At 66.7% G+C, this 27,999-nt stretch overlaps 6 protein-coding genes across 12 annotated transcripts; 4 read left to right on the forward strand and 2 right to left on the reverse strand.

The window, feature by feature from the left end:
* Window positions 1-105: 105 nt before the first annotated feature.
* Window positions 106-2,436, reverse strand: NDUFV1 (NADH:ubiquinone oxidoreductase core subunit V1). Its single transcript, XM_065636435.1, has 10 exons — window positions 2,298-2,436; window positions 2,115-2,197; window positions 1,874-2,044; window positions 1,615-1,798; window positions 1,355-1,544; window positions 987-1,199; window positions 735-901; window positions 585-666; window positions 353-498; window positions 106-273 (listed from the first exon to the last, which is right to left on the reverse strand). The coding sequence occupies exons 1-10, from the start codon at window positions 2,349-2,351 to the stop codon at window positions 190-192; spliced, it is 1,374 nt and encodes a 457-aa protein (XP_065492507.1). The 5' UTR covers window positions 2,352-2,436; the 3' UTR covers window positions 106-189.
* A 435-nt stretch (window positions 2,437-2,871) lies between these two features.
* Window positions 2,872-4,870, forward strand: CABP2 (calcium binding protein 2). 4 transcript variants are annotated; one of them, XM_065636159.1, is made up of 7 exons: window positions 2,872-3,252; window positions 3,737-3,898; window positions 4,039-4,069; window positions 4,143-4,277; window positions 4,355-4,464; window positions 4,541-4,688; window positions 4,764-4,870. In XM_065636159.1, the coding sequence occupies exons 1-7, from the start codon at window positions 2,986-2,988 to the stop codon at window positions 4,787-4,789; spliced, it is 879 nt and encodes a 292-aa protein (XP_065492231.1). In that variant the 5' UTR covers window positions 2,872-2,985; the 3' UTR covers window positions 4,790-4,870. The 4 variants fall into 4 exon arrangements, with proteins under 4 accessions (XP_065492231.1, XP_065492229.1, XP_065492230.1 ...); XM_065636157.1 differs by having other exon boundaries at window positions 3,842-3,898; XM_065636158.1 differs by lacking the exon at window positions 2,872-3,252 and adding an exon at window positions 3,415-3,637.
* Window positions 4,871-6,529: 1,659 nt separating this feature from the next.
* CDK2AP2 (cyclin dependent kinase 2 associated protein 2) lies at window positions 6,530-7,614 on the forward strand. The gene is made up of 4 exons (XM_065636203.1): window positions 6,530-6,871; window positions 6,978-7,078; window positions 7,155-7,287; window positions 7,400-7,614. The coding sequence occupies exons 1-4, from the start codon at window positions 6,781-6,783 to the stop codon at window positions 7,465-7,467; spliced, it is 393 nt and encodes a 130-aa protein (XP_065492275.1). The 5' UTR covers window positions 6,530-6,780; the 3' UTR covers window positions 7,468-7,614.
* Window positions 7,615-8,023: 409 nt separating this feature from the next.
* On the forward strand, window positions 8,024-18,920 carry PITPNM1 (phosphatidylinositol transfer protein membrane associated 1). Of its 4 annotated transcripts, none has more exons than XM_065635512.1 (24): window positions 8,024-8,077; window positions 8,314-8,424; window positions 8,875-9,089; window positions 9,170-9,291; window positions 11,589-11,810; window positions 11,920-12,237; window positions 12,443-12,538; window positions 12,648-12,755; window positions 12,863-12,924; window positions 13,016-13,260; window positions 13,784-13,973; window positions 14,089-14,196; window positions 14,306-14,445; window positions 14,703-14,863; window positions 15,249-15,419; window positions 15,610-15,756; window positions 15,850-15,998; window positions 16,078-16,188; window positions 16,426-16,542; window positions 16,757-16,905; window positions 17,003-17,152; window positions 17,509-17,692; window positions 17,952-18,080; window positions 18,199-18,560. In XM_065635512.1, exons 2-24 carry the CDS (start codon window positions 8,347-8,349, stop codon window positions 18,463-18,465), a joined length of 3,639 nt encoding a protein of 1,212 aa, XP_065491584.1. In that variant the 5' UTR covers window positions 8,024-8,077; window positions 8,314-8,346; the 3' UTR covers window positions 18,466-18,560. The 4 variants fall into 4 exon arrangements, with proteins under 4 accessions (XP_065491584.1, XP_065491582.1, XP_065491586.1 ...); XM_065635510.1 differs by having other exon boundaries at window positions 8,030-8,077; window positions 9,195-9,291; XM_065635514.1 differs by lacking the exon at window positions 8,024-8,077 and having other exon boundaries at window positions 8,272-8,424; window positions 17,952-18,085; window positions 18,181-18,920.
* A 917-nt stretch (window positions 18,921-19,837) lies between these two features.
* Window positions 19,838-21,862, reverse strand: AIP (aryl hydrocarbon receptor interacting protein). The gene is made up of 6 exons (XM_065636005.1): window positions 21,749-21,862; window positions 21,458-21,637; window positions 20,849-21,037; window positions 20,492-20,668; window positions 20,265-20,406; window positions 19,838-20,158 (listed from the first exon to the last, which is right to left on the reverse strand). Exons 1-6 carry the CDS (start codon window positions 21,845-21,847, stop codon window positions 19,953-19,955), a joined length of 993 nt encoding a protein of 330 aa, XP_065492077.1. The 5' UTR covers window positions 21,848-21,862; the 3' UTR covers window positions 19,838-19,952.
* A 1,313-nt stretch (window positions 21,863-23,175) lies between these two features.
* On the forward strand, window positions 23,176-27,996 carry LOC135989847 (scavenger receptor cysteine-rich type 1 protein M130-like). The gene is made up of 14 exons (XM_065636910.1): window positions 23,176-23,262; window positions 23,432-23,567; window positions 23,660-23,980; window positions 24,072-24,389; window positions 24,465-24,767; window positions 24,854-25,165; window positions 25,327-25,626; window positions 25,703-26,011; window positions 26,093-26,446; window positions 26,527-26,664; window positions 26,810-26,905; window positions 27,106-27,189; window positions 27,466-27,600; window positions 27,747-27,996. The coding sequence occupies exons 1-14, from the start codon at window positions 23,176-23,178 to the stop codon at window positions 27,860-27,862; spliced, it is 3,009 nt and encodes a 1,002-aa protein (XP_065492982.1). The 3' UTR covers window positions 27,863-27,996.
* The last annotated feature ends 3 nt before the right edge of the window (window positions 27,997-27,999 follow it).

Below are 27,999 nucleotides of genomic sequence, written 5' to 3' on the forward strand. Positions count from 1 at the left end.
CACTCCTTTCCCACCCACAGCCTCCTCCTGCCCTGTTCCAGCAGAGACAGGAGCCTGTGAGCACAGCAGTGTTTATTGGGGACCCCTAAGTGCTGTGAAAACCCCCCTTGCCCCCCAGGCAGCCCCCCTGAGAAGGAAGCGGCCATGGCCACTAGAGCCACCACCACCCCCTCCTCTGCCACCGGCTCCTCACGCCGATGCCGCTTGGGCTTTGGCCTCCCCGTAGCGCCGCATCCTCGCCTCCAGCTCCGGTCGGAAATGGCGGATGAGACCCTGCACCAAGGGGATGGAGTCAACGGGGTTGGGGGGAGCCCACCAGCTCCCCCCAGCCCGAAACTGCCCCCCTCCCCACCTGCACAGGCCAGGCCGCGCCGTCGCCCAGGGCGCAGATGGTGTGGCCCTCGATCTGTTTGCTGATCTCCCACAGCGCGTCGATCTCAGCCACCTGCGCGTTGCCCTGCACGAACCGCGCCATCACCTTGTTCATCCAGTCGACACCTGAGGGGATGGGGAAGGACATGGGGGTCCTGCAGTGCGCCCCCCCCCATTTCACAGCCCCTCAGCTGCCCTGGCCCCCCGCTCACCTTCCCGGCACGGCGTGCACTGCCCGCAGCTCTCGTGCTTGTAGAACTCGATGAGGCGAGCGATGGCTTTAACCACGTCGGTCTGGGGAGGGATAGGGGTTGAGGGCCCTGCCACAGCGTAGGGGGCTGGGGAGGGGGCTCCCCCCTTACCGATTTGTCCATGACGATGACGGCGGCCGTGCCCAGCCCGCTCTGCGCCTGCACCAGGGCGTCAAAGTCCATCAGCACAGTCTCACACACCGACTTGGGGAGCAGCGGCGTGGAGGAGCCCCCCGGGATGACGGCCAGCAGGTTGTCCCAGCCCCCTCGGACGCCCCCTGGCACAGAAGGGGGAACAGGATGGGCTAAGCCGGGCCCAGCACCGGCCCGGTGCGGCTTGGCGGGGTGGCTGGCAGCGCTTACCAGCATGTTTCTCGATGAGCTCCTTCAGTGGCACCGACATCTCCTCCTCCACGGTGCAGGGGTTGTTGACGTGACCCGAGATGTTGAAGAGTTTCGTCCCCGAGTTGCGCTCCCGCCCGAAGCTGGCGAACCAGGTGCCCCCCCGCCGGCAGATGGTGGGGGCCACGGCCACCGTCTCCACATTGGCCACCGTGGTGGGACAGCCGAAAACACCTGCAAGCAGCGGGAACCCTCAGCGGCTGCTGTGGCAGGACGGTGGCGCGGGGACAATTGGTTTTGTCCGGTCACCGTCATTTTGTCCCAGCGAGAAACAAAGGTTTGTGCTGCCGAGCGCGGTGGGGGCAGAGCGGGGAGGGCCGGGGCCGTACCCACGTCGGCGGGGAAGGGCGGCTTGAGGCGCGGCTTGCCCTGCTTGCCCTCGATGGACTCAATCAGCGCCGTCTCCTCCCCGCAGATGTAAGCGCCGGCGCCCCGCACCACGAACACGTCAAAGCCGTACCCCGAGCCGCAGGCGTTGCTCCCCAGCAGCCCGGCCTCGTACGCCTCCCGCACGGCCACCTACGGCAGGGACGGGCGGTTGGGTTCGGGGGTTCCCCGCCGGTGTCGGGGGGACCTGCCCGGTGCTCACCTGCAGGTTGGAGGCCTCGTTGTAGAACTCCCCGCGGATGTAGATGTAGGCGGCGCGGGCGCCCATGGCGCGTCCGGCCACCAGGCAGCCCTCCAGCAGCTTGTGCGGGTCGTGCCGCAGGATCTCCCGGTCCTTGCACGTCCCCGGTTCCCCCTCGTCCGCGTTCACCACCAGGTATTTGGGCCTGGGGGGGTGGGCGCTGTCAGGGCTGCCCGCGGGGAGGCCGCGGGGCCGGTCCCGGTCCCGGTCCCGGTCTCACCTGCTGTCCGGGGGTTTGTTCATGAAGCTCCACTTGAGGCCGGTGGGGAAACCGGCGCCGCCGCGGCCGCGCAGCCCCGAGGTCTTGATCTCGCCGAGGATCCAGTCCGCCCCCTTGAGCAGGATCTCCTTGGTCTTGTACCAGTCTCCGCGGCGGAGGGCGCCCTGCAGCCTGCGGGAGCGGCCGGTGAAACCGGGACGGGCCGCACCGGGAGCCCTCCCCCGCGACCCCCGCCGCTCACCTCCAGTCGTGCCGCCCGTAGAGGTTGGTGAAGATCCGGTCCTCGTCCCGCAGCGACCCGAACTGCGTCTTCTTGGGCGCCGTCTGCGGGAACACACGGACTCAGCACCGGGGATACCGCTACCGGCGGGACCCGCCGCGCATCGGATCGGATCGGCCCGGCGCTGTCCCCGTCCCCGCTCACCGAGTAGGAGGCGGCGGGCAGGCGCCGCAGCGCCAGCAGCTGCCGGGCGGCCATGGCGGAGCGGGCGCCGGCGCCGGGACCAGGGCCCCCGTCACCTTCAGCCGCCCCCGCAGCGGCGCGCCGCGATGACGTCAGCGGCGAGCCCCGGCGGCGCGGCGCTGCGGTGACGCCAGGGAGCGGGGTGGTGGCGGGGGCGCGGCCATACGACTGAGGGCGTGGTCACAGTGCACGGGGGCGTGGTCTGCCGAAGGGGGCGTGGTCTGCCGAAGGGGGCGTGGCCTGCAGAAGGGGGCGTGGCCTGCAGAAGGGGGCGTGACCGGGCTGGCGCCGCGCCCGCGCTGCCGCGTGCCCCGGGCGCGGGTCGGGTTTCGGGCGCTGTAACCGGAGGCTCCGGGCACCCCCCGCAGCGCCCCCCGGGGCGCCCCGCTCTGACCACCCCCCGCGCCCCGGGGGGGCTGCACCGCCCCGCTCCGGGCCCCTCCGCGGATGTGGCGGGCCCCACTCTCCCCTGGCCGCTCCCCTGTTTGGGACCACGGTCCCCCCACCGGCGGTGGCCTCGTCCCGGCGAGGGAGCGGGGCCGGGGCGAGCGCTGGGGCCGGGGGATCCGGTTTCCCTCCCGTCTGGCCCCGGGGGTGGGGAGAGGGAGCAGGGACCGTTGGCGAGCGGTGGGACAGGGCGGCGGGCGGCATGTTCTTCCTCTTCCGTGGGTCCCAGCGCCGGGGCATCGGCAGCCCCGCGCCCCCCGCCTGCCGGGGCACCTCCCGCCCCCACGGCCCCGGTAAACGGGGTGGCCGCCGCCTCCGCTTGGCCCCGCAGCTCTGCGGGCACAGGGGTCCCAGAGCCACCGGCACCCTGGGGAACCGGGGGCGGCCCCACCAAGGTGGTGCACCCCCCATGGAGCATCAGCGGGCCACCGAAGAGCCGGGGCCCCAGCCGCCCCCTGCTTTCGGGCAGGTAACCGGCGGTGGGGGCGAGGGCCGGGATACGGCAGGGCTGGGGGACCCCGAGTGCCCCCGCAGGGAGAGGCTGGGGGTCGGGGAACAGCTGGGCGGCTCCCCACATCTGGAGCAGAGTGGCGAGCAGGGAATAATCCGGGGGATTATGTGTGTGCGCGGGCACGGTGCCCCCCCCGCCTGCCCTGCATATCCCCAGATATTCCATAAAAACCTCAAATCCCCGCACAGCCCCGGCCACTCTCACACCGCCCCTGGCCCTGGCGGGGCGGCAGCCCCCAGCGCCGTGCCAGCCGGCCCCCCTGGGGCCAGGCATGCCCTGCGGCGCGGGGCAGCCCCCAGCCATGGGCAACTGCACCAAGACCCCTGAGCGGAGGCTCCCCAAGGTAAGGCCGCCCCGTGTCCGCCCTGGAGGGCAGGACGAGGGTGGGGGGGAGCCCCGGCTCGGTCCCCCCCATTGCCACCGACACCCGCTCTGCCTGCAGGATGGGAAGCCGCGCTCCGGTGCTCCGGTCCCTGGCACCGGGGACACCGAGGATGTGGTGGAGGCGGCGCAGTCCCCGCCATTGCAGAATTACTCGGTGCTGCAGGGGCTGGTGGGGCCGGCCTGCATCTTCCTGCGGCAGAGCATCGCCATCACCCAGCTGGTACGTGCCCCTCCGCCCCGCTCCCCGCACACCCGCCGCACCGGGCACCGCGCTGCCGTGCGGGATTTAGGGCAGGATCCCCGGGGGGATCGGAGGGAGTAGGAGCCCCCCGACGGCTCTTCCCGCTTTCTCTTTCCCAGGATCGAGAGCTGCGGTCTGAAGAGATCGAGGGTGAGGAGACGTGGGGCCAGGGGACAGGGCGGGGATGGTGGCGGTGCCGGCGGTGACACCGCGCTGTCCCCAGAGCTGAAACAGGCCTTCCGGGAGTTCGACAAGGACCGTGACGGGTACATCAGCTACAAGGACCTGGGCGAGTGCATGCGGACCATGGGCTACATGCCCACCGAGATGGAGCTCATCGAGCTGTCCCAGCAGATCAGTAGGTGGTGGGGCACGCGGGGACCCCTCCGCTCGTCCCTGTCCCCCCACCCCGGTGACACCCCCCTTCTCCCGTAGCCGGGGGAAAGGTGGATTTTGATGATTTCGTGGAGCTGATGGGCCCCAAGATGCTGGCGGAGACGGCGGACATGATCGGGATCAAGGAGCTGCGCGACGCCTTCCGCGAGGTGAGGGGGCGGGGACGGGGGACAGCCCGGCGCAGGCAGCCGCCGGCACGCCGAGGGTGACACGCTTGCCCTGCAGTTCGACACCAACGGGGACGGGCAGATCAGCATGGCGGAGCTGCGGGAGGCCATGCGCAAGCTGCTGGGGCAGCAGCTCAACTACCGGGAGGTGGACGAGATCCTCAAGGACGTGGATCTCAACGGGGACGGCCTGGTGGACTTCGAAGGTAGGAGCCGGGGAGGGCGCCGGGAGCATCCCCGGGGATATTGGGGATGTTTTGTCCGTATTCTCCCTCCGGCAGAGTTTGTGCGGATGATGTCGCGCTGAGGACGGCGCGTGCCAACACGGGAGCCGAGCCCCCGCCGTGCCTTACCAAGAGGAGGGGGTGCGGAGGAGACGCCCGGCTGTGGCGGGGGCCGTGCCGGGGCAGCGCGGCACCCGAGCCCGGGGCGGGGCCCTCGCTCCTCCGGCGCCGGGGGTGTCGGACTCGCCCCCGGCCACGCGCCCGCCCGGCTGCCGAGGCCCAACCGCGGGGTGGGGTACCGGGGCCAGGCCCCTTTTTGGCGCAGATTTGGCTGGGCATCGGCCGCTCTCGGCTCTGCTCTGTCCTGCAGCGTCCCCGTCCCACCCTGAGCTCACCCCACCTGCTGTTCCCCAAAACTCCAACCACTCCTCCAGCCGGTTCATCCTCCAGCCTCCTCTCCGACCCTCGTACCCAGTGCCGGGTCAGGGAATTAAATCCTCCTACATGCCTCACCTGGGGGGTGTCTGAACAAATGTATTAATTTTTTCAGTCTTTACCCTTCTGAAATGAAAAACTCTCTCTACAGACTTTTGCTTGTCATATTGCATTTAAATAGAATTTGCTCGTGACCATTCCCTCCACGGTTGAGAAACGGAGAAATAAACATAACAGCAGAGTCAATTATACTGTTAAGTGGCATTCTTTATTTTATCAGCGGTGGGAAACACTGGGGATCATCCTCCATCAGTGCCCCAAACACTGGATGCACTTGCATTGCTTATATTCACATAATTATTACATATGCATTACAATTTTTGAAATTTTTGACATACAGTGCATCTATACTAAGAAATAATTGGTGATGTTAGTTATAGTTGTTTAGTTCCTTACTTACATCTATTAATTATTAGTTAAATATAAACTAAGCGCTCTGCTTCTAAACAATGTGTTACTGAACCTTCTGTCTCTCTCTTGTCATGCAGAAGGATCTAAAACTTGAAAAATATCCCCTTGTTTTGCAGGTGGTCAGAATGCATTTATCATGTCAATTGGTTAATGATGGGTACGTCTTTTCTAAGTTAATCACAGTGTACATTAATTTAGCAGTTTCTCTTCAATTCCCCCCTTTTCAGTATACTTGCAAATTCTTTTGCAATATCGATCAACAAAATATTATCATCTCGTGTTGCGGTATGGGCATAATTATGTGTTACCCGGCAGCAATACCAAATAGATCATTGTAGCATCACGCAAGTAAAAATTATTAGCATTAAAATTAGGGTCACAGCTGTGAAGTAAAATTTTTAATACCGTGGGCAGAGCCCAAATTCTACTTCATAAGAGTAACGAAACCAAAATTCACTGTTGCCGAGATTATGATTATCACCAATAATGCCCACAAGGGATATTTTGCAGTTTCAGGGAGCACTGGTGGATGATCCCCAGCGCCGATAAAACAAAGGACGCCAATTAACAGTAGAATTGACTCCGCTGTTAAGTTTATTTCTCCGTTTCAGTGGCCCCCACCGGGTGCAACAACCACCGTGTCTCCCGGCGCCTCAGCCCCGGCCGTTCCGCCCCGCCCGCGCCCGGCGAGCCGCTGCCCCGGCCCCCCCTCAGCTGCGGCGGGAGGCTCGCGGAGCCGGGGGCGCCGCCGGGCCGGTGCCGGGGGTGGCAGCGGCGGCTCCGGCCCCGCTCGGTTCCCGCTCGGGATGAGGCGGGGCGGAGCCGACGCCGCGTGTCTCCACGGCGACGGGCGGGGAGGCGGGGCAGGCGCGCGGCGGCGTGATGACGTCCGGCGGCGTGGCGCGCAGGCGTCATCAGGGCGAGCGGCGGAACCGGCGGGGGGAGGCGGCGGGGTCAGGCCAGGCCGGGCCGCGGCGGGGCCTGCGCAGCGGCACCGGGCCGGAGCCGCCGCGCTCCGCTCTCCCCGGGTCTTGGGTCGGGTCTGTAGGGCTGAGCTGAGCTGAGGAGAGGCGGGCAGCGGCGCTACAACCGGCGGGGCGAGCGCGGGGGCCGCCCACCGACCCCCGCCGGGCTCCCAGGACCCGGCAGCGGCGGGCGGCCGTCGGGGATGTCCTACAAGCCCATCGCTCCCGCCCCCGCTACCCCCGGAGCAGCCAGCGCCAGCCCCGCCCCACCGGGGCCGGGGGCACCACCCGCCGGTGAGCGCAACCCCCCGGTAACCGCGGGGGACGGGGGGTCCCGGGGAAGCGGAGGGAGTCCCGGGGAAAGAGGGGGGAGCAGCCGTTAACCCTCCGTTCCCCGCAGCCACGAGCGTCCCGTCGCCCTCCGGTTCGGTCCCCGGCGCCGCCGCCGCGTTCCGGCCCCTCTTCAATGACTTCGGGCCGCCGTCCATGGGCTACGTGCAGGTGAGTCGGGGGGCGGCGGCGGGGCCGGGGGTTCGGGGGCGGCGCTCAGCCCCTCCGTTCCGCCCCATCCCCGCAGGCGATGAAGCCCCCCGGGGCTCAGGGCTCGCAGAGCACCTACACCGACCTGCTCTCTGTCATCGAGGAGATGGGCAAGGAGATCCGGCCCACCTACGCCGGCAGCAAGAGTGCCATGGAGCGGCTGAAGCGAGGTAGGGGCGGCCGGGGGGAACACACACACCGGTCAGCCCCCGGTGCTGCGTCCCCTGCCCCTCCGAGCGGGGCGGCGGCTGATGTGGGGTGTCCCTGTGCTTCTCCCCGCAGGCATCATCCACGCCCGGGCGCTGGTCAGGGAGTGCCTGGCAGAGACAGAGCGGAACGCCCGCACGTAACGGCTGCTGTCACCCGGGATCCCCACCCGGGGACCCCCGGTGTCCCTGCCCCGCTGGCGGCGGGGGGGCTGTGTGCTGCCCGCACCCCCCCGGCTCTCTGCTCTCTTTATAAATGCGTGTTTTTATAAATAAAGGACATGGTTGGGACTCTGCCTTGTGCTGTGTCCGCGTGGGGAGTGCCGTGGGTGCTGAGGTGACTGGGGCGTCCCCGGGGGTGCTGGGGGGACACGGGGGACGCTGCTCTGGGGGTGTCTGTGACTGGGGGTGTATGGCTGGGAAAGGGCCGGGATCAGGAAGGGCTTGGAGCTGTGCTGTGCCTGAGCCGAGAAGTGCAGGAATGAGCAAAACTCCTCTCTTAACTCTTAAAAAAATGGCCTTTTAAAATAAAAGCCTCGGGGTTTTTTTTTTCCGAGCACCGGCGGCGGCGGCGGCACCTCGGCCCGGGTGGGGGGGGTCGGCCCGGGGGTGCCGGCACACGCGGAACGCCCGTGCAGCGGCGCTCCCCGCCTTCCCCTTTCTGACGTCACGCCCCCCCTCCCTACGTCACGGCCGTCTCCGTGGGAACGGGCTGTGATGTCACGGGCCGAGGGGCCGGTTCGGAGCAGCGCAGGTTCGGCGGCGCCGCGGGTGGGGGGGGCGGCGGCGGGGGGCGAGCGGGGCCGAAGGAATCCGGAAAGAGCCGAGCGGAGCCGAAGACGGGGCGGGCGGGGCCGAGCGGGCGGGGGGCGCGTCGCCATGGGAACGGGGCGGGCCCGGGAGCGTCGCAACGGGCGCCCAGCGGGCCGGGCCGGGCCGGGCTGAGCCGGGCTTAGCCGGGCCGAGCCGGGCTAACGGCCGCCCCCGCAGGCGCTGCCCCCGCCGGCGCTGCCCCCCGCCGCCATGCTCATCAAGGAGTACCACGTCCTGCTGCCCATGAGCGTGGACGAGTACCAGGTGGCCCAGCTCTACATGATCCAGGTGGGGCTGGGGGCCGAGCATGGGGGGTGCAGGGCGCTGTGGGGCTGAGCTTGGGGGGCTGAGGGGCTGAATGTGGGGAGCTGGGGGGTGCAGGGGTCTGTGGAGCTGAGCGTGGAACCTGGGAGGGTTCAGGGTGCTGTGGGGCTGAGTCTTTTTGGGGCGTGGGGGGCTGTGGGACTGAGCATGAGAGGTGTAGGGGTCTGTGGGGCTCATCCTGGAGCCGGGGGGGTGCAGGGGGCCTGAGGCTGACCCCGGAGGATTGGCAGGGGGATCGGTGAGCTTTGGGTGGGTTTGGAGCCGCTGAGCCAAGCAGGGGGTGTGGGAGTGGGAGTGGGGCTGGGGGGTGTGAGCACAGGGGGCCTGGGGGTTGCGGGTGGGTACAGAGACCGTGGGGGTCTGTGAGGTGCCAGATTTGGAGGAGCTGTGCTCACCGCACCGCTCTCCCTGCAGAAGAAGAGCCGGGAGGAGTCGAGCGGCGAGGGCAGCGGTGTGGAGATTCTGGCCAACCGGCCCTACAGCGACGGCCCCGGCGGCAGCGGCCAGTACACCCACAAGATCTACCACGTGGGCTCCCACATCCCCAGCTGGTTTCGGGCTCTGCTCCCCAAAGCCGCGCTGCAGGTGGAGGAGGAGTCCTGGAACGCGTACCCCTACACCCGAACCAGGTGGGACCCGCCGGGGACGCGGGGTGGGCTGTGGGGCGGCTGTGCCGCCAGGCTTAGCCCCGTCTCTGTGCGTCCCCCAGGTACACCTGTCCCTTCGTGGAGAAGTTCTCCATCGACATCGAGACGTACTACCGGCCAGATGCGGGTCAGCAGACCAACGTCTTCAACCTGAGCGCGGCTGAGAAGAGGCAGAGGATTTTGGGTGAGTGTGGGTGCTGCCGGGCTGGTTCGGGGTGCCGGGCAGGACCCGGTGCCTGCCGGGGTTCCCCGGCTGGGTGTGTGGGTGTGCAGCAGTGCCCAAGGGGCTCAGCTTCCTGGCGTATGCAACATGCTCGGATTTGCTCTCTGCGCTGGTCCTTGTGTTTTGGAGACAGATATGTGGGGACCCTGGCAGGGGAAGGTTCTTGCACCCCCAGCTCCCTGCCCTGAGCTCCCTTGGCAGCACTGCTAAACTAGAGTCTACATTAAAGATGTTTTGGGGGGCAGTTTTGTCCTTTGCCTTCTTCCCTTGCCTATTTGCAGCCCTCCCCTTCCTGGTGCCAGCCTCCTCCTCACAACTTCCTTGTCCCTGTCCCACATGGTCTGGCGTGACTGCCTGTCCGGGTGTGCACGGGAACCCACACTGGGCTCCTGCGGGGCGTTTTGGATCAGACGGAGCGGGAAAAGCCTGTCCCCATTTTCCCACCCCCTGTCCTGCTTCTCCTGCTCCCCAGGGCTTTGCTCCAGATCGGTCTCCAGCTCTGGGCCTCTCTGCTGCTTACTGCGGGAACTGGTGGGCAGAACGGGGAGCCTGGGGTGGGATTCCTCCCCCGCCGGCGGGTTCGGCCCCGGCTGCTGTGGCCTCCCTTTCCCGGGGGTGTCGATCTGGTTGTTTTAGGCGCTGGAGTGCAAAGCGTGACGCGCAGCCTCTTAAAATGGAGGCCTAAAATAGGCACTCGGAGGAAATGATTCATCTGACCTATTTCTCTCATTGGCTCTTGCGGCACTGGGGATGTCCGGCCAGGATGCTAGTGACTTGGGCCTGGGGGGACAAATTCTGCCCCTGCCACCCCCGGGCAGCGACAGGGACCAAGCGGACAGGGCACAGCCTTGTACCTGCTGCCCTGCCTGACTTTCCCGGTGGTGCCAGGTCTTGCTCTCTCCCCGGTGTCCCGTAGCACCAACAGATTTAAACCCCATCTCGCGTTTCAAAGGGCAGCAGAGCAAACGCTGCGGTCCGTGTCGGGGTGAACCACAGGGACAATGGCCTCCTTGCCAGTTTTCTCACAGCGATAAAAGCAAATGGACCCTCCGGTTGTTACACGAGCGATGCTGTCGGGAGCTGCAGGTCCTTTCCCATCTCCTCGCTGTGACCACAGTGTGTGGCCATCCCAGCTGCTCGTCCGGTGCTGATTTATGGGCTCGTGTTCACCTCACTGCTGCAGCCGGGTGTGTTTTGCAGGCTCGGGGGGTTGGAGGGGTTGCAGCACTTTGCATTTCAGCTGCCTGCCATGGGAAAAGCCCGGCTCCAGAGCACTTGCCCTGCAGCTGCCCTTGTGTTCTGAGTCTTAAAAGTCCTTTTTTTCTCCTTTTTTTTTTTTTTTTTTTTGGCCCAAGCTGAGGGAAGAGGCCGGTGGGCACCTTGGGAGCAGAACCTGGGGATGGGCCGGGGTGACAGAGCGGGGACAGCTCTGCAGGAAGGTCCTGGGGCCAGCGGGGTATCCTGGGACCCTCCAGAGCCCCCCCGGACCAGGCTGGAGGGATTTGGCCTGGAGACGGGGCTGGAGCAGCCGAACTGCAGGAAATTTTGTGCAGGGTTGGGCCCAAACGGTCCCCCGAGGGTTGTTGGATCATGTTTTCCTGGGTGCTGTCTGTGATCTCCCCCTACAGTTATGGGGAGGCCACCCCCGTTTTGGGGGCTCACTCCCATTCCGGGGAGAGTGGGACGTTGCCATTGCACCCCCCAGCTTGATGGGGGCTCCTCCTTGGTCTCGTGGTGGTTTTGCTGAGCTCTGTGCTCCATTTTTGGGAGACCCTCAGGTCTGGGGGGGCAGACGGTGGGGCTCACCACTGCACCGAGCTGCTGGATCCGCCTGGTCCTCGGCACCAGCCCCCACGGCCCGCGGGGTCGCTGGGGCCGCTCTCCCAGCTGCCAAATCTCCCGCTAATGCGTGTATGTGTGTCAGCCCCGGCTCCCCGCACGCCTCGCCGCCTCCGTGCCCCCCCGCGGCCCCCGGTGCCTCTCACAGCCGCAAGGCACCGGATCCGGCCCCCACGCAGGGACAGGACACATTTGGGTGTACCCAAAGGCACCTTTGATGGAGATGGAGAGTGTTTGTTACTGATTGTTGGACGTGTGGCTCTTGGGAATAATTTTCTGTGCGTTTTTAGAGTCACGGAATCATTTTGCTTGGAAGAGACACTGTTTTTTTTCCCCTGATTTTCTACCTGAGGGGTCGCCCACCCGCCTGTGTCCCCTCGCTGAGCACCCCAGGGTGACGAGCGCCGCTTTCCCCACAGACACCATCGACATCGTGCGTGACCCCATCTCCCCCGGGGAATACAAGCCTGAGGAGGACCCCAAACTCTACCGCTCGGCCAAGACAGGCCGGGGGCCGCTGGGGGACGACTGGCTGGAGACGGCGGCCGGCGGGACCCTGATGTGCGCCTACAAGCTCTGCAAGGTGGAGTTCCGCTACTGGGGGATGCAATCCAAGATCGAGCAGTTCATCCACGACGTGGGTGAGTGGGGAGATCCCGACTGCCGGCACCTCGGTGCTGCCGGGGGGGCAGGTTTGGGGAGCCCCTGGGGACACCCCGAGCTTGCTCCCTGTCCCCCCCGATATCGCAGGTTTGCGGAAGGTGATGCTGCGCGCCCATCGCCAGGCCTGGTGCTGGCAGGACGAGTGGACGGACCTGACGATGGAGGACATTCGGCAGCTGGAGGAGGAGACAGCGCGGATGCTGGCACAGAAAATGGCCAAACGCGGCGAGGCCGAGGAACCCCCCAGTGCTGGGCCCAGCTCTGAGGGGCGGCCGGAGCCAGGGGGGCCCAGTGAACAGGACGGGGGGGCCGAGGCGCAGGTGGGGGCCGATGCCTCTCCCGACGATTCCTTTGCCAAGCAGTGGTCCACCTCCTCCCGCTCCTCCTACTCTTCCCAGCATGGAGGTGAGGGGCTGGGTCCTGCAGGGGTGGGATGGGGACCCCCAAGCCCCCCGGGTGCTGTTCTCCATAGGAGATACCTCAGGGGATCCCCTCTTCCCTGATTTGGGGCTCTGGGTGCCCCAGGGCTGGAGGAACAAGGGGGTCTATGGGGCAGGGTTGGGGTCTCGCTGCAGGGGGGCTGTGGGTGCTGACCCCGCGCTGGTGGCAGGGGGGGTGTCTCCCCAGAGCTTGTCTGAGTGGCGGATGCAGAACATCGCCCGCGACTCCGAGAACAGCTCTGAAGAGGAGTTTTTCGATGCCCACGGTACGGCACCGGCTCGGGGTGGGCTGCGTGTGCTTGGCGGGGGCTCTGGGGTGGGGATGCAGGCACAGGGGTGCTCCCCAAACCCACGGTCCTTTCCCCACCGCTGCAGAGGACCTGTCTGACAGCGACGAGGTCTTTGCGAAGGAGATGACCAAGTGGAGCTCCAACGACTTCTTGGACACACTGGAGTGGCCGGCGGAGCTGGACGAGGCGCTGGGTGAGTCATGAAGGGGCCCTGTCCCCAAACCCAGGTGTGGGTGGCCTGGGAGGGGACTGACCCCCCCGGACACTCCAGCTGGGCTCACCGGGGCCGTTTGCTCGCAGCGGATGGAGCCAGCGCCGCCAAGGTGGATGGTGAAGGATTGGGGGCGTCCAGCTTTCCCGAGGTGTGTGCCAAGCTCATCCCCTCACTTGTGCCATGTCCCCTGGCCGTGCCACCTGTCACGGGTGCCAATGGCAGTGTGTTCCTTCCCGCAGGGCGGCTCGGCGGAGAGCGTGGCGCAGGCGTGCCGGATCCATGCCCTCTTCCTCATCCTCCACAGTGGCAACATCCTGGACCAGGGGGTGGGCGAGCCAGGCTCCAAGCAGGCGGACGTGCAGACGCTGGCGGCCACCTTCGACGCCGTCACCCGCATCCACTTCCCCGAGGCGCTGGGACACGTGGCCCTGCGCCTTGTCCCCTGCCCACCCATCTGCGCCGCTGCCTACGCCCTCGTCTCTAAGTATGGACGGCAGTGCCGTGTGCTGGGGTTGTGGGGTGAGGAGGGGGATGTCCCCATGGAAAAGCACCCCAGAACTGCGGGAGGGGACAGGAGAGGTGGTGGCCTCAGGGAGGGGACTTTACTTCTGGTGTAGCAAGGATGAGAGGAAACGGTCTCAAGCTGCGCCAGGGGAGGTTGAGGTTGAATCTTGGGAACAATTTCTTCCCCAAAGGGCTGTCGGGCATTGGAACAGGCTGCCCAGGGCAGTGGTGGAGTCACCATCCCTGGAGGGGTTGGACAGACGGACATGAGGTTCTCAGGCACATGGGGCAATGCCAGGGGTGCGGTAACGGTTGGACTCAATGATCTTTTCCACCCAAAATGATTCTGTGCTTCTATGATTTAGGGCAGGGGATGGGATGGGGATAACTCCCAGTGCAGCATCCTGGGGCAAGTGTTGTGCGGTGGGATGGGGGCATCGGGGCAGCCCCGTTCATCCTCCTCCTCCTCCCGTGTTCCTTGTCCCCCCCCGTGTCCCTCTCAGGCTCAGCCCCTACAGCCACGACAGGGACAGCCTGTCCAGCAGCCAGGACCACATCCCGCTGGCAGCCCTCCCGCTGCTGGCCACCTCCTCGGGCAGCTACCAGCACGCCGTGGGGACCGTCATCACCCGCGCCAACCAGGCCTACAGCACCTTCCTGCACTCCGGGGAGGGGGCCGGCTTCTGCGGCCAGGTCAGACGGGATTCGGGGGGAACTTTGCTGCAGGCTCTACCGGGGACCATGTTACCCCTGTGCGGGGGCTCGGGGGCTCCGTCCCTCCTCACCCTTGCCGTGGTGCTGTTGGCAGGTGGTGCTGCTGGGGGACTGTGTGGGCGGCATCCTGGGCTTTGACGCGCTCTGCCGGAGCCGGGGGGGCGCGGGGGGCAGCCGCAGCAGCAGCCGCCGCGGCAGCCTGGTGAGTGCCGGGGTGGGGAAGTGGGGTTCACAGCCCTGGGTGCTGGGGTGCGGAGCTGGCGGGGGGTGTCTAAGCGGGGACCGGGCGGTCGCCGTGTTTCCCCCCACAGAGCGCAGAGCCCGTGTCCCCCGAGCTGTGTGGCGGCCAGGACCCCCTGGGCGAGGGGGTGGATGGAGCTGCGGGGTCGGGCCAGGCCAGCCCCGAGCCGGGGACACAGAGGGACGGCCACCACCGCAGCTCCTCGGGCAGGTGAGAGTAATGGGGATGGTTGGCAGTGGCTGGGAACGCTGCTGATCTTCCTACTAATTTTGTGCTTTCCCACCCGCACCAGCCTGGGCAGGAGCGTTGCGCAGGGACAGCCCACCCTGGAGTGCCTTGCTGGGGCTCCCTCGCTTCCAGCAGCTCCTCCGGGCTAATGGGGCCGTGCTGGGTGCAGAGTTGTCCCTAGGCTGGTGGGATGGGGACGGTGCTGTCCCTCCCCATGCCCACCGGCCCCGCTGTCCCAGCCTGCAGGCCAGCGAGGCCCCGCTGGAGGCAGAGGCGCCGCGGGACGGGGCAGAAGGCACCAGCACCCGCCTTGATTTTAAGGTATCCGGCTTCTTCCTCTTCGGTTCCCCGCTGGGGCTGGTGCTGGCGCTGCGCAAGACCGTCATGCCCGCTCTGGATGGTGAGGACCCCCCCAGCCACACTGCCACCCTGATCCTCTTGTGGGGCTCACGTCCTCATCCCCAGGTTGTGCTCCCCCTGTCCCCTGCAAGCTTGAGCCCTCCAGGACCTCCCCAAAGATTCTGCTTGGGTTTGAGCTCCTTGCACGCCCAGCCCTGGTCGCACGGGTGTTGCTGTGTGCCCGAGTGTCCCCTTCCCCACTCTGTGCCAGCCCTGGCTGTCACCGGTGTCCTGGGTTGCCCCCTGAACCTTTCCTCTCGCTGGGTCCTGCTTTGTCCCCACTGGGTGCTGAGCTCTCAGCTGCGCTACCCCGTGCCCGCCAGCCCTCGTGCCCTGTCCCTTGCTGGGCAGCCCTGACGTCCCTTGACGTCCCCTCTCTGTCTCAGTGGCCCAGCTGCGTCCTGCCTGCGAGCAGATCTACAACCTCTTCCACGCGGCCGACCCCTGCGCCTCTCGCCTGGAGCCGCTCCTGGCCAAGGCTTTCCACGCCGTCCCGCCGCTCAGTGTCCCCCGCTACCAGAAATACCCCCTGGGCGACGGCACCTCCTCCCTGCTGGGTGAGCAGCCCCCACCGGGCACCCCGGGGTGTGTTTGGGGGCTCTGGCTCCATACCCAGAGCACCCACAGCTGCAGGAGCCCGGTTGGCTTGCGGGGGCAAAGAGCCCTTTGGGGCTGTGCTGGAGGAGAGTCCCAGGGTGGCCGGTGTCCCCGCGGGGTTGTGGTGGCCTCACTGGGTGCTCTCTGCAGCGGACGCCCTGCAGACGCACTCTGCCTTGTTCCTGCCCGAGGTGGACGTGGCCGCCCCCCCTACCCCCACCAGCAGTTTTGGGGGCTTCTGGAGGGGCAGTGAGCCGGAACCCCCCACTCCCGCCAGCGCCAGCGAAGTCGTCAAGAGTAAGTGCCACCCCCTGCCCACCCCACCCCACACCGTCACCTTGGGATGTGCAACATGACCCGGGGACGGATTCATCCCGGCTCTCCCTGCAGTCCTGGAGCGCTGGTGGGGCCCGAAGCGCATTGACTACTCGCTGTACTGCCCCGACGCCCTGACCGCCTTCCCCACCATCACCCTGCCCCACCTCTTCCATGCCAGCTACTGGGAATCCTCCGACGTGGTGGCTTTCATCCTGCGCCAGGTACGGCGGGTATGGTGGGGTGGGCAGTGCGGCTCGGCGGTGCCAGCGGGGGCTGAGCCGGGGCCGTGCCACTCGGCAGGTGATGGAGAAGGAGGGACCGCAGCCGGCGGAGAGCGAGGAGAGCTCTATCTACAGCCCCGCGATCCCCCGGGAGAAGTGGCAGCGCAGACGCACCCAAGTGAAGATCCGGGTACGTGCCCCCTAGCCAGCGGGTGTGTGACATTTTGCCTGGACAGTGCCGAGCTCCGGCCACCCTGGGTGACCAGAAAAACCTCGTCCGAGGGCTGACGCAGCCAGGAGGGTTTGCTCCTGCCTGCCTGGAGGATGCCAGGATGGTCCCGCAGCCCCACAGGGTCCCTGTGCCACCTCACAGGCTCCCTTGGGTGCCACCCGTGGCCCCGCTGCTGAGTCCCCTGTGTCCCTGCAGAATGTGACAGCAAACCACCGAGCCAGTGACGTGATCGTGTGCGAGGGCAAACCGCAGGTTCTGAGCGGGCGCTTCATGTATGGACCCCTGGATGTGGTGACGCTGACTGGGGAGAAGGTACCACTGGGCTGGTGGGTGGCACTGGGATCCCATCGAACAGGGCGGGGATGTCACAGGGTGGGGATGTCACAGCGCTGGTGTCACCCACAGCAGGGGATGGGATGTTGTGAACCTGTGTGGGATGCGGGGAAAGGGTCATAAGGACTTGTAGTTTGGGGATGCGGCTGGATCTGGAGGTTCAGTCTGTGCTCAGCCCTTTTCCCCCTCCCAGGTGGACATTTACATCATGATGCAGCCGCTGTCGGGGAAGTGGCTTTACTACGGCACCGAGGTGACGAGTGGTAGTGGCCGCCTGACCTTCACCATCCCTCCAGAGAAGGCTCTGGCCATCGGCATCTACCCCGTGCGCATGGTGGTCAGGTGAGTTGCTGTGGGGGTGCGGTGCCACCTCGGTTCCTTCCCCAGCCCTTTTGGCAGAGCTGAGCTCCCCCTGAGCCCCCTCGCTCTCCCGGTGCAGGGGGGACCACAGCTACGCCGAGGCATACCTGACAGTGGTGGCCCGCGGCACCGAGTCGGTCGTCTTCAGCATTGACGGCTCCTTCACCGCCAGTGTCTCCATCATGGGCAGCGACCCCAAAGTGCGGGCGGGAGCTGTTGACGTCGTACGGTAGGTGCCCTTCTTGTGGTGGGGACAAGCCAACCCTCCTTTTGTGGTGCGGTGACAACCCGGTTGGGGTGGTGGGGGACATCAGAGCAGGCTGCCCTCCCAGGGACGAGCCGGGGGATCTCCTGCCACCCCCACACCCAGAGGGTTTTTGCAGTTTGCTCCCAGTTTTGATTCTGAAACCAGTTGAGAGTGATATCCCACAGCTCTGCTGTGCCTCAGCCTTGCTAAAACCCCCAGGAGGAGGAAGGTTTTGGGGGCAGCACCCATGTGTGGTGTGTTTGGAGATGCCCAGTGGCTTCCCGCCAGCAGGACTGTCCCCACACAGGCTCCTGCCACTGACATGTGTCCCCTCGTAGGCACTGGCAGGACTCGGGCTACATGATCATCTACGTGACGGGGCGGCCCGACATGCAGAAGCACCGGGTGGTGGCCTGGCTGTCCCAGCACAATTTCCCCCACGGCGCCGTGTCCTTCTGCGACGGGCTCACCCATGACCCCCTACGCCAGAAAACCGCTTTCCTGCAGAGCCTGCGCACTGAGGTGGGGACGGGGATGCTGGCGGGGTGGGGACACGGGGGACAATGGTGGTGGCGGGGTCCTGCGGGCTGCGCCTCTGTCCTGGGGGTGGGTGGAGATGCTCGGAGCTGGACCACGCTGCAATGGCAGAGCTCAGGGCACAGCGGGGCAGCTCCCAGCCTGTGGGTGTCACGACCATCCCACAAGGGTGTCCTGGTCCCCTGGGGTGGCTGTCCCTGTGGGAAGGGCCACTCCTTGCCTTGATATTCCTGTCCCTGGGCAGGCAGAGATCAACATCATTGCCGGCTACGGCTCCACCAAGGACATCTCGGTCTACAGCTCACTGGGGCTCACACCGGCGCACATCTACATCGTGGGACGGGCCGTCAAGAAGTTCCACAACCAGTGCCAGGTATGGTGGGTGGGACAGGGGACAGGCTGGGGCTGCAGGGAACAATTGCTGACCCCACCAGGGCTGTAGGAGCATGTGATGGCCACGGCCACCCGCTCAGGCTGCCTGTGTCCCATAGTTCCTGTCTGAGGGCTACGTCGCCCACCTGGCTCAGCTGGAGGCGGCGGCACTGGCCCATTCCCCCAAGGGACCCCCCCGCCCCGTGCTGGGCAAAGGCACCTACGGCTGCCCAGCGCCCGTCGACTTTCTCCGCAAGCAGAGCCAGCTCCTGCGCTCGCGGGGCTCCAGCCAGGCCGAGCGGGATGGGGGGCCCCCGCCGGCCCCCTCCGGCCTGCCCTGGGCCAAGCCCCGCAGTGTCAGCCTCAAGCTGGAGGGTGAGGAGTGAGGGTGACGCCGCCACCGTCCCCCCCAGGAGTGTCTGGGGCTGGAGCCTGCGCTGGGCTCCGAGTGATGAGGAGATGAGGGTGCTGGGTCCCCCAAAACGCGTGGGGCATTCGGAGTCGGTGCTCTGAGCTGCCCCGGGGGCTGCAGCGATCCCCGCGGGGCTGAGCCCCCCCTGCTGCCCCCACCCTGCAGCCCTGTGCCCTCGGTCCCCTGGGGCCGCAGAGCCGCTGCCGGGCAGTGCCCAGGGGAGTCACTCCTTGGGGAGCTGATGCGCTGCCCCCCCGGGGTCACTTGTCCCCAGGCAGGGCTGGGGGGGCCGTGGCTGTGCCCCAGGGCAAGCGGCACCTCCCTGACCCCCACCTATTTATTTCCGTTCGGTGTCGCCCACCGTGGGGCAGGGGAAAGGCTGAGATTCAAAACGGTTCCTCCGTTCTCTTCGTTTCGTTGCGGTTTGAAATAAAGTGATGTAAAAATGAGGCAATGGGGCCCTTGTGTCTGCTCTGTACCCCTCTGGCCACGCAAAACGCTACTGGGGCTTCTCCCCCCAGCAAACCCTGGTCCTGGGGAGCTTCAGACCCACGGTGTCACGCAGGGAAGGGTTCCTGGGGCACAGCACTTGGGTCATGAGCAATTTAGGGCAGGTTCTGGTGAGGAACAGACAGCCTGGGCTCTGTTAGCAGCTCTAACACATCTGTAACAGGGGCAGCGCTTACTGCAGCAAGGGTTTGGTTTTGCGGTGAGTTTGCGAGGCCCCAGGGCCAGGGCTTGCCAGGCTCCCCCCGAGCTGTTCCTGGCCTGCCTGCAACTTTATTTTACCTCATTTACCCCTCACAGCCATTTTTCTAAGTGACCAAGCACCTATGGCTAGTTTTACTTTGGTTTATCTTTGCACAGCACAAACAGAATTTTATAGAGATAGTGGTAACAAGCAGTTAGTCTATATAAAATATTTACGACGCTGACACGAGGCTGTAGTACAGAGGAAACACCGGCTGGGGATGATAGAAGCAGCCTTGAGAAGTGACGATGCAGGATGTGGTGCAGAACACAGGCGTGAAGGGGGAAGAGATGGGGCTGAGGATTTACACCGCAGCTGGAAACCGCACGGCCAGCCCTGGGTGTGCTGGCTCAGCCCAAAATAAGTATAAAAACATCGAACAACAAATAAAATAATTTGGCAGAGAGCAGCAGGTTTAAGCTCGTGTCACCCCCCTGTGTCCCTTCCTGGTGTGACGATGAGCAGAGTCTGGAGCCCGGCAAGGAGCTTTGTGTTTAAATTGCACTTTGGCCAAGCTCCGCGCTGCTTCGCGCTGCCACTTAAGTGCGCTGTGTGTCACCGGGCTGCGGTGAGTTCCCCGGCCACTTCCAATGACTTCAAATAAGTAAAACTTGTATTAAACATTAATAAACATCCATGAACATTCCACATGTGGAATATCTAAAAGAACATGTTCAAGAGCGTTGGGCTCTCCGCTGCGGCCATGGCCTCTACTGCGAGAACATGCCCTTGAAGCGGACCTTGTCCTCGGCGTCCTTCTCCCGCAGACGAGCTTCCAGGCTCCGCAGCTCCTTGGAGACGATGGGACGGAGCGAGGGGTCGAGGGCCAGCACTTTGGCGAAGTCGGCCTGCGCTTCCGCCACGTTCCACACCGCCGCGTGGGCCTTCCCCCGCTTGAAGTACGCCTTGACGTTGTCTGTGGGGAGAGAGCTGCTGGGAGCAGAGCATTGGGGGTCTCCTCAGTACCCGCTTGCCCCACTGGTGCCCACCGAAGCTGGCCAGGCTGGCCTGTTGCTCCTTACCTTCATATTTGTTGAGAATGGAGGAGCAGTGATCCAGCACCTCGTAGTACTCCTCGCACTGCAGCTTGCACTGGCAGTAATTTAACAGCAGAGGGGTGATCTTCTGGTCGAGCTCGATCCAGTCCGGAGAGCCAGGCTGCTCCTGCAGGATGAGACGGAACGGGGAGAATGAGCCCTGCACACCAGGAGGGATGTGGGGACCCCAGAGAGGGGCCGGAGATCCCCACCTTCATCTGCAGGTTCTTGAGACAGGCGATGGCATCGTAGTATTTGGCAGCCGCCTCCTGCACCTTGCCCTGCCGGTACAGCTCGTTGCCTTCCTTGTGGATCAGGGGTACGGCCTGCAGCTTCTCTTCATCTGTCATGGCCCAGGGGTCCTGCTGGTAGGAGCCGGGTGCCTCCACCTGCCAGCACCCCGCAATGAGAATAAGAGCCTGGCTCTGGGCAGGGACAGGGCCTTAGCGCCCCCCCTGCCCGCAGCTCCCACCCAGTGCAGGGCTGCTGGTGGCTGTCCCTCAGCTCCCCCCAGCTCAAGGCTGGGAGCGGGAGAGCCTTGTCTGCCCCTCTCCATGCCAGTGCCTCACCTTGAGCACTTCAATGTCGAAAATGAGGGGCTGGGGGTTCTTCTGGAGCTCGTCAAGGTCGGGGTAGCCCAGGGAGCAGTGGTCGTGCAGCTGGGCGATGCTGCAGCAGTGCCGCTGACCCTCCAGCGGGTCCTTCCCGGCTGCGATGTTGCGCAGGCTCTTGGACACCAGTGGGTAGAGCACGACGTGCTGCGGGGTGGGGGAAGCAGCACTTGGTGGGGGGGCGTACCGAGGCCGGGGGGGGGACCGGGACGGTCCTGGCTTCGTGCAGTGGGGTCGGCGCAACGGGGCAGCTGTGCCACGTGTGGGCACGGCGCTGGCCACGCCCCCGCGCCCAAACCTCGCCCTCAAATCATCAAAGCCACGCCCCCGAGCAGCAAACCACGCCCTCAAATCATCAAAGCCACGCCCCCGAGTAACAAACCACGCCCACAAATCAACAAAACCACGCCCCCGAGCAGCAATCCACGCCCCCAAATCATCAAAGCCACGCCCCCGAGCAGCAAACCACGCCCTCAAACCAGCAAAGCCACGCCCCGAGCAGAAAACCACGCCCCCGTGGCAAACTGCCCCCGGCTGGGCTCCTCCCACCGCCCCGGCCCCGCCCACCTTGGTGTCGCAGCGGAAGCGGGCGCGCTCCCCGGCCCGCATGGTGCGCAGCGCCGCTTCCCACACCGGCAGCTTGAACTTCTTCCCGGCGATCAGCTCCATGGGCTTCCCCCGCGCCCGGCTGTCGTCCAGCGGCGTCTCCTCGTCCCCGCATCGCAGCGTCCGGTAGTGGAAGGTGGCCTGAGAAGAAGGCCGCGGCGTCACCATGGCGACGGGGGGGGGGGAAGCGCATGCGCGCCTCGCCCAGTCCCGTCCGCCACCCCCGCGTCCGCCAGCGGTCGCGGCTCTGACCTTGGTGCCGTCGCGGAAGTCGGGCAGCGGCCCGGTGCCCTCCCGCAACACCTCCTTGTACACGCCGTCCGCCCGCAGCTGCTCGACCTGCTGCGCCATGGTCGCCGCGCCCGCCCCGCCCCGGCTCGGCCGCCTCCGCCGCCCTTCGGCTCTTTCCGGAGCGACGCGGCCGCGTTGCCGCGCCCCCTGCTGGCCGGGAGTGCGCCCCGCGCGGGGCGGGGCCTCCGGGCAGTGGGCGGGGCCAGCGGCGGGGCGCGTCCGGTTCCCGCCGTGCGCCGAGCCCCGTTTGGGCCCAAAGCGAAGGATTCGGTAATAAAAATCTCCCGTGACGCTCGGCCACGTTTCTGGAAGGGCCCCGGGGTCCGGGGGGGGACTCCCGGTGTTCCTGGGGCGCACAGTGAGGGTCGCCTCCCGGCCTGGGGACACCAAAGCTGTGTCCCCCTCCTGCCAGCCCTGGTGGGTCACCGGCCCGGCAGCTCCCTGGGGCCAGGAGGGACGAGCAGGTCTGTGCTGCACCATCGGGGACATCCCAGGTAACACCGATGGTGGGGTCAGGCCCGCAAGCCATCCCGGGGTGACACGGGGGCGTTTGGCGGTGGCAGGTCCCTGGCCCGTTGCAGAGGCCGGTGGGACGTGGTGCTGCTGCCCGCGCTGCCTGCAGCTGTGTCCCCGCAGGGAGGTGGGTCCCCCCACCTGGTGTGATGCCAGCAACTGCCACCACTGTGAGTCTCTGGGTCCTTCTGCCACCGTCACGATTTGCAGCTGTTCCTGCACTTTTGGTGGCTTCGCCTGGGCTTGCACAGCTGCAGCCACGTCACCTCCTCCTCGCCCTGCTCCGTGTCACGCCGCTCCGACCAGAGCATCGTCACCAGCACCGCTCAGCACTGACGGAACCCACCGGGTCCCATGGCCATGGGTGGCTCAGCCGCGTCCTTGTCCTCGCACACACCAACACCTCGAGGGAGCTCCCGCTCCCTTCCACCCCCCACGCCCGGCAGGTTTTGCTGGTGCTCAGTCCTGGCTGAGCCAGGTGGGTCCCCCGGCACCGCTCCCCCCTTGGCGGTGTCGCCACAGTGTGCCAAAGCACGGCGTTATCGCCAGCAGCGCAGGTGGCCGGGGAGCTGCGTGTGGTCGATGCCGACACTGGGTTTCTGCCTAGGGGGAAACCATCTCCTTCCTGCCCGCACCGCGGGGTGAGCGGGGACGCACCTGCAGGCAGCGCGGGCAGAGCCGCCATGTGCTGCCGGCACCGCGAGGAGCTGGGGATGTGCCATCTGTGAACGCCGCGGTGAGCCGGGGGGGTGGCTGTCACCTCAGTGTCCCCATGGGGTCTCCAGGCACCCCCAGGGAGGGGAGCGCCCCAAGGGTGGGTGCTGGCGTGCCATGGGCCTTGGGCTTCGCCCCGTTCTGGCGCTGAGGGTGGCGCCATGAAGGCTTTGGGAGGATTTCAGGTGAATCCTGTCGCCATCGGGACTGTGCTCTGGGAGCAGCATCAGCCCCACGGGGGGACACGGGTGGGGAGGTGCTGGCAGCAGGTGTCCCGGGGGGGCTGGTTCCCCCCAGGGCCATCCGGGTGGCGAGGTGTGTGACGCCAGAAGCGGAGCTGAGCCTCATATTTGGGCACGGAGCAGATTATTGGAGGTCGGGGCTCTGCTACCCGAGTGATAACCCGCCTGATAACAGCTCAAAAGGTGCTGCTGCCTCCATTGGCTCCTGCTGCCGATATATCACCCACGTCACCGCGCCGGCAGCAGCCGGGACGGCACGATGGTGCCTGTCAGGGTGCTGGGGCTGTTGCTGTGGGTGCAGCTCTGCGGGGGTGAGCGCCGGGGCGGGGGGCAGCGGGGGGACAGGGACCCACCTGGGGGACAGGGACCCCCCGGGCCGGGCTGAGCACCCTCCTTGCCGCAGGCACCGGGGAGCTGCGGCTGGTGGGTGGCGGCGGGCACTGCGCCGGGAGGGTGGAGGTGAAGCACGACGGCGAGTGGGGCTCCGTCTGCAGCTACGACTTCGACTGGGATGCCCGTTGGGCCACCGTGGTGTGCCGGCAACTGGGCTGCGGCGGGGTGGCCAAGGCGTCAACCTACACCCCGTTCGGGCAGGGCACCGGCCGGATTTGGCTCCAGCCCTTCTTCTGCCAGGGCACCGAGGAGACGCTGCAGGAGTGTCCTCACTTTGGCTGGGGACAGCACTACTGCGGCCATGAACTGGACGTGGGGGTGACCTGCAGAGGTGAGGTGGGGACATTGGCCGTGCCGGGACACACGCTGTGTGCTGGGGTGTCCCCAGGCAGGGCTGAGGCCGTGCCCGTGCCCCGGTGCAGAGGCGGTGGAGCTGCGGTTGGTGGCCGGCGGGGGTCCCTGCGCCGGGAGGCTGGAGGTGAAGCTGCGGGGCCGCTGGGGCTCGGTGGCAGATGACTTCTGGGACATGGAGGACACCGAGGTGGTGTGTCGGCAGCTGGGCTGTGGCTCAGCCGCCGGTGCCTATGCTGCCATCGCCAGCTTTGGCAAAGGGGACGGTCCTGTCAGCCTGGCTCTGGTTGACTGCCGCGGGGACGAGGCCACCCTCTGGGACTGCGAGATCCGCGGCTGGGGACCCTATAATGCTATTCACGACTTCGACATCGCCGTCGCCTGCCAAGGTAGGAGCCGGGCGGTGCTGGGGATGCGCTGGTGATGGCACATCCCTCACCACCGCCCCGTGCCGCTCCCGGCAGGGTTTGCCCGGCTGGTTGGTGGTGACACCGCATGCGCCGGGCGGCTGGAGGTGCGGAGGGGACAAACCTGGGCCAGCGTCTGCGAGGACCACGTGGACATCAAGGCCGCCCAGGTGGTGTGCCGGGAGCTGGGCTGCGGCACGGTGCTCGCCGTCCATGGCACCGGCCAGCCTGGGGCAGGAACGGGGCCTCTCTGGGACCTGCGGTTCGAGTGCTCCGGCACCGAAACCCTCCTCTCTGCCTGCTCCCAGCAGCCGCCCCACAGCCCCGGCTGCACCAGCCACGCCGGCATCATCTGCTCCCGTAAGCACTGGGGACACCAGGGGGTGTCGTGTCGGGGGGTCCCCGTGCGACCGTCCCCCCCCTCTAACACCGTTTCTCTGCCACAGCCTACACGGGTTTCCGGCTGGCGGGCGACAGCGGCTGTGCCGGGCGGGTGGAGGTGGAGGTGAGGGGGACGTGGGGGTCCCTCTGTGCCACCGGCTGGGACCTGCCCGACGCCCACGTCCTCTGCCGCCACCTGGGCTGCGGCCCCGCCATCGCTGTGCCCCCGGGAGGCTCCTTCGGCGGGGGGGACAGGCCGATGTGGCGCGATGGCTTTGGTTGCGACGGGAGCGAACGGCACCTGGGCCAGTGCCCCGCGGCGGTGCTGGGAGAGCTCCCCTGTCCCCCCGGTCACACCGCCGCCGTCAACTGCTCAGGTCGGTGTGGGAACAGCCCTCAGGGGCTTTTGGGGCACCCTAAAACTTGGGAGCGGGGGACACAGGGTCATTCTGGGGTGAGGAGAGGGCTGAGCCACCATCCCCCAAAATGTATATGCCACTGGTGCTGCGGCCCCACGGCACCGCCGGGGATTTTGCAGGCGTTGCCGAGCCCCTGCGGCTGGTGGAGGGGGAGAGCCGGTGCAACGGGCGGCTGGAGGTGACCACGAGCCCCGGGACATGGGCCCGTGTGGTGGCGGGGCCGTGGGACACCGGGCTTGGCAGCATGGTTTGCCGGCAGCTGGGCTGTGGCGTGCTGGAGAAAGTCTCTGCCGTGCCGGGCTTGGGCACCGTGGTGCTGCGGTGTGCCGGCACTGAGGAGAGCCTGGCACAGTGCAATGTCTTCGAGATGGCCACCGCGCAAACCGGCAGCCCCAAGGAGGTGGCCGTCGTCTGCTCGGGTGAGTGTCCCGGGAAGTGCTGGGGGTGCTGGCTCCCCGAGCAGCCACCGCAGCCCGGTCCCCTGTGTCCCCGCAGGCAGCCGGCGGGTGAGGCTGGCAGGTGGCCCTGGGCACTGCGCCGGGCGCGTGGAGCTCTACACCAGTGGCACCTGGGCCACCGCCTGCCAGGACACCTGGGACCTCCCGGATGCCACCGTTGTGTGCCGCCAGCTGGGCTGTGGCACGGCGCTGGCGGCACCGGGAGCAGATCACTTCGGTGCTGGTGTGGGGACACCATGGCCAGATGCTGGTGGCTGCACCGGGACCGAGGCGTCTCTCTGGGACTGTCCGGCTTCGGCACGACGCAGCTGCCGGCGCGGTGGTGGGGCAGGCGCCATCTGCTCAGGTCAGTGCCGCGCACCCCCAGACTGGGGACCCGGGGGACCATCCCCGGTCAGTGCCGTGACCCCCCCGTCCCCCCTTGCAGATCAGCTGTCCCTGCGGCTGGCGGGCGGCAGCGGCCGCTGTGCCGGGCGCCTGGAGGTGCTGCACAACGGCACCTGGGGCCGTGTTTGTGCCAACGGCACCAGCCCCGCCACGGCCATCGCCGCCTGCCGCCAGCTGGGCTGCGGGGACAGGGGGAAGCTGGAGCCTGCGCCCCCCGGGGACACGGCCCCCGCCTGGCTGGCCTGGGTGGGCTGCGAGAAGGGGACCCACTCGCTCTGGCGATGTCCCTCGGCACCCTGGCGCCTGCAGGACTGCGGCCCTGGCGGGGACGCCCATGTCACCTGTGATGAGGACAGTGATGGCACGAGCAGGACACCTGCCCCATCCCCAGGTAGCTGTGCCCGTGCCGGCAGCACCCACTGTGCTGGGCTGGCCGGGGTCCCCTCCTCACGCCGCCTGGCGATGTCCCCGCAGGTGTCCCCAGCAGCACCGCCCTGGTGGCAGCGGCGGGGTCGGTGCCGGTGCCCACGGTCCTGTGTGTGGTCCTGGGGACGCTGCTGCTCCTGGCGCTGGGCGCCCTGGCCGTGCAGATGTGCCGTGCCCGGGCTCGGCGCCGAGGTGAGTCCTGGGGAGTGGGTGCCGGGGCAGAGGTGGTTTGGGGGTCCTGGGGCTCCCACTCCACAGGGTGGCTCAGAGAGTGACCCCAGTGCCACCCACGGTCCCCACGGCCCCGGGTGAGTGCTGCCCGTCATTTCAGGCCGTGGTGGAGCTGCAGACGCCGTCTCTGACGCCGTATATGAGGAGCTGGATTACATCCCGGACCCGGAGTACCAGGAGGTGCCCAGTCAGTCAGGTGGGTGCAGCCCCCCCGTGCCTGGAGGCTCTCCCAAAAGAGCGGGGCACTCTGTCCCATAGCCCCACCGGGTCCTGGTGTTGTGGCACCAGCTGGTTCCTACGGCATGGGGGTGTCCCCTGGTCCCCCCAGGGCCATGCTGCCCACGATGCCAACTCCAGCCACTCCCAAACTGCCAACCCCTGTCCTCCCCCCGCCAGGCTCCCTGTCAGAAGGGTCGGAGACGAAGCTGCCATATTACACTGGGGATGGCGTGGAGGAGGACGACCCCAAGGCAGCCTCAGGTAGGGACACAGGGACAGGAACCTGGTGGGGAGCCCGGGGGAAAGGGGACATGGCAGGTGCTGGGGACACGAGGGGACACGGCTCCTGCTCACCCAGGTGAGCCCAGCTCAGCTGTGGCTGCCATTAGTGTCATTAATGACTGCTGGGGCTCTGGCTGAGATCCCGCAGCCCCGGTGCCACCAGGACATCCCCAGTGGTATGGCCAGAGGTGGGTGGCACAGCCAGACCCCTGCCACTGCCTCTGGTTCACCCTGTCCCCCCTGTGCCTGTCGCAGAGTCCCCAGCCCAGCACAGCTCCCCGGATGTCTATGATGATGCTGCAGCCGTGCCAGAAGCGTCCCCCGCTCCCAGTGCTGGGGACTTCTCTGAGGGGGTGGCACGGAGGAGCTGGGGCTGTCCCCCACCCACAGGTAAGAGGGGCCAGGGCTGCCCTGTCCCCCGGAGAGCCACCTCGGGGGAACTGGCTGTGGGCAGGGAGCAGGCTGCAGATCCATGGGGGATGTGGGAGGGACACAAAGCAGCCCCCACAAAGCACCGGCCTTTGTTGTCCCCTAAGGTGGGAGCTGCCACCCCTCAAATCCTGCACAAGCCACATGGGGCCTCCCGGCACCGCCCCCAGGGCACACGGACTATGATGATGTTGGCACCAGCACCCTGGGGACATCGCTGTGAGGATTCCCTGGGGACGCAGGTGCAGGGTGGGGAGGTCCTGTCCCCAAGAAGGGATGGCCCTGGCCATGGAGGTCACCTCTCGCTGCCCAGGATCACAGCAGAGCAGCGAAACAGCTCTTGTGTCCCTCCTGCAAGCA

The sequence above is a fragment of the Caloenas nicobarica genome, chromosome 5 (genome assembly GCF_036013445.1).
Source record: "Caloenas nicobarica isolate bCalNic1 chromosome 5, bCalNic1.hap1, whole genome shotgun sequence".
NCBI lineage: Eukaryota > Metazoa > Chordata > Aves > Columbiformes > Columbidae > Caloenas > Caloenas nicobarica.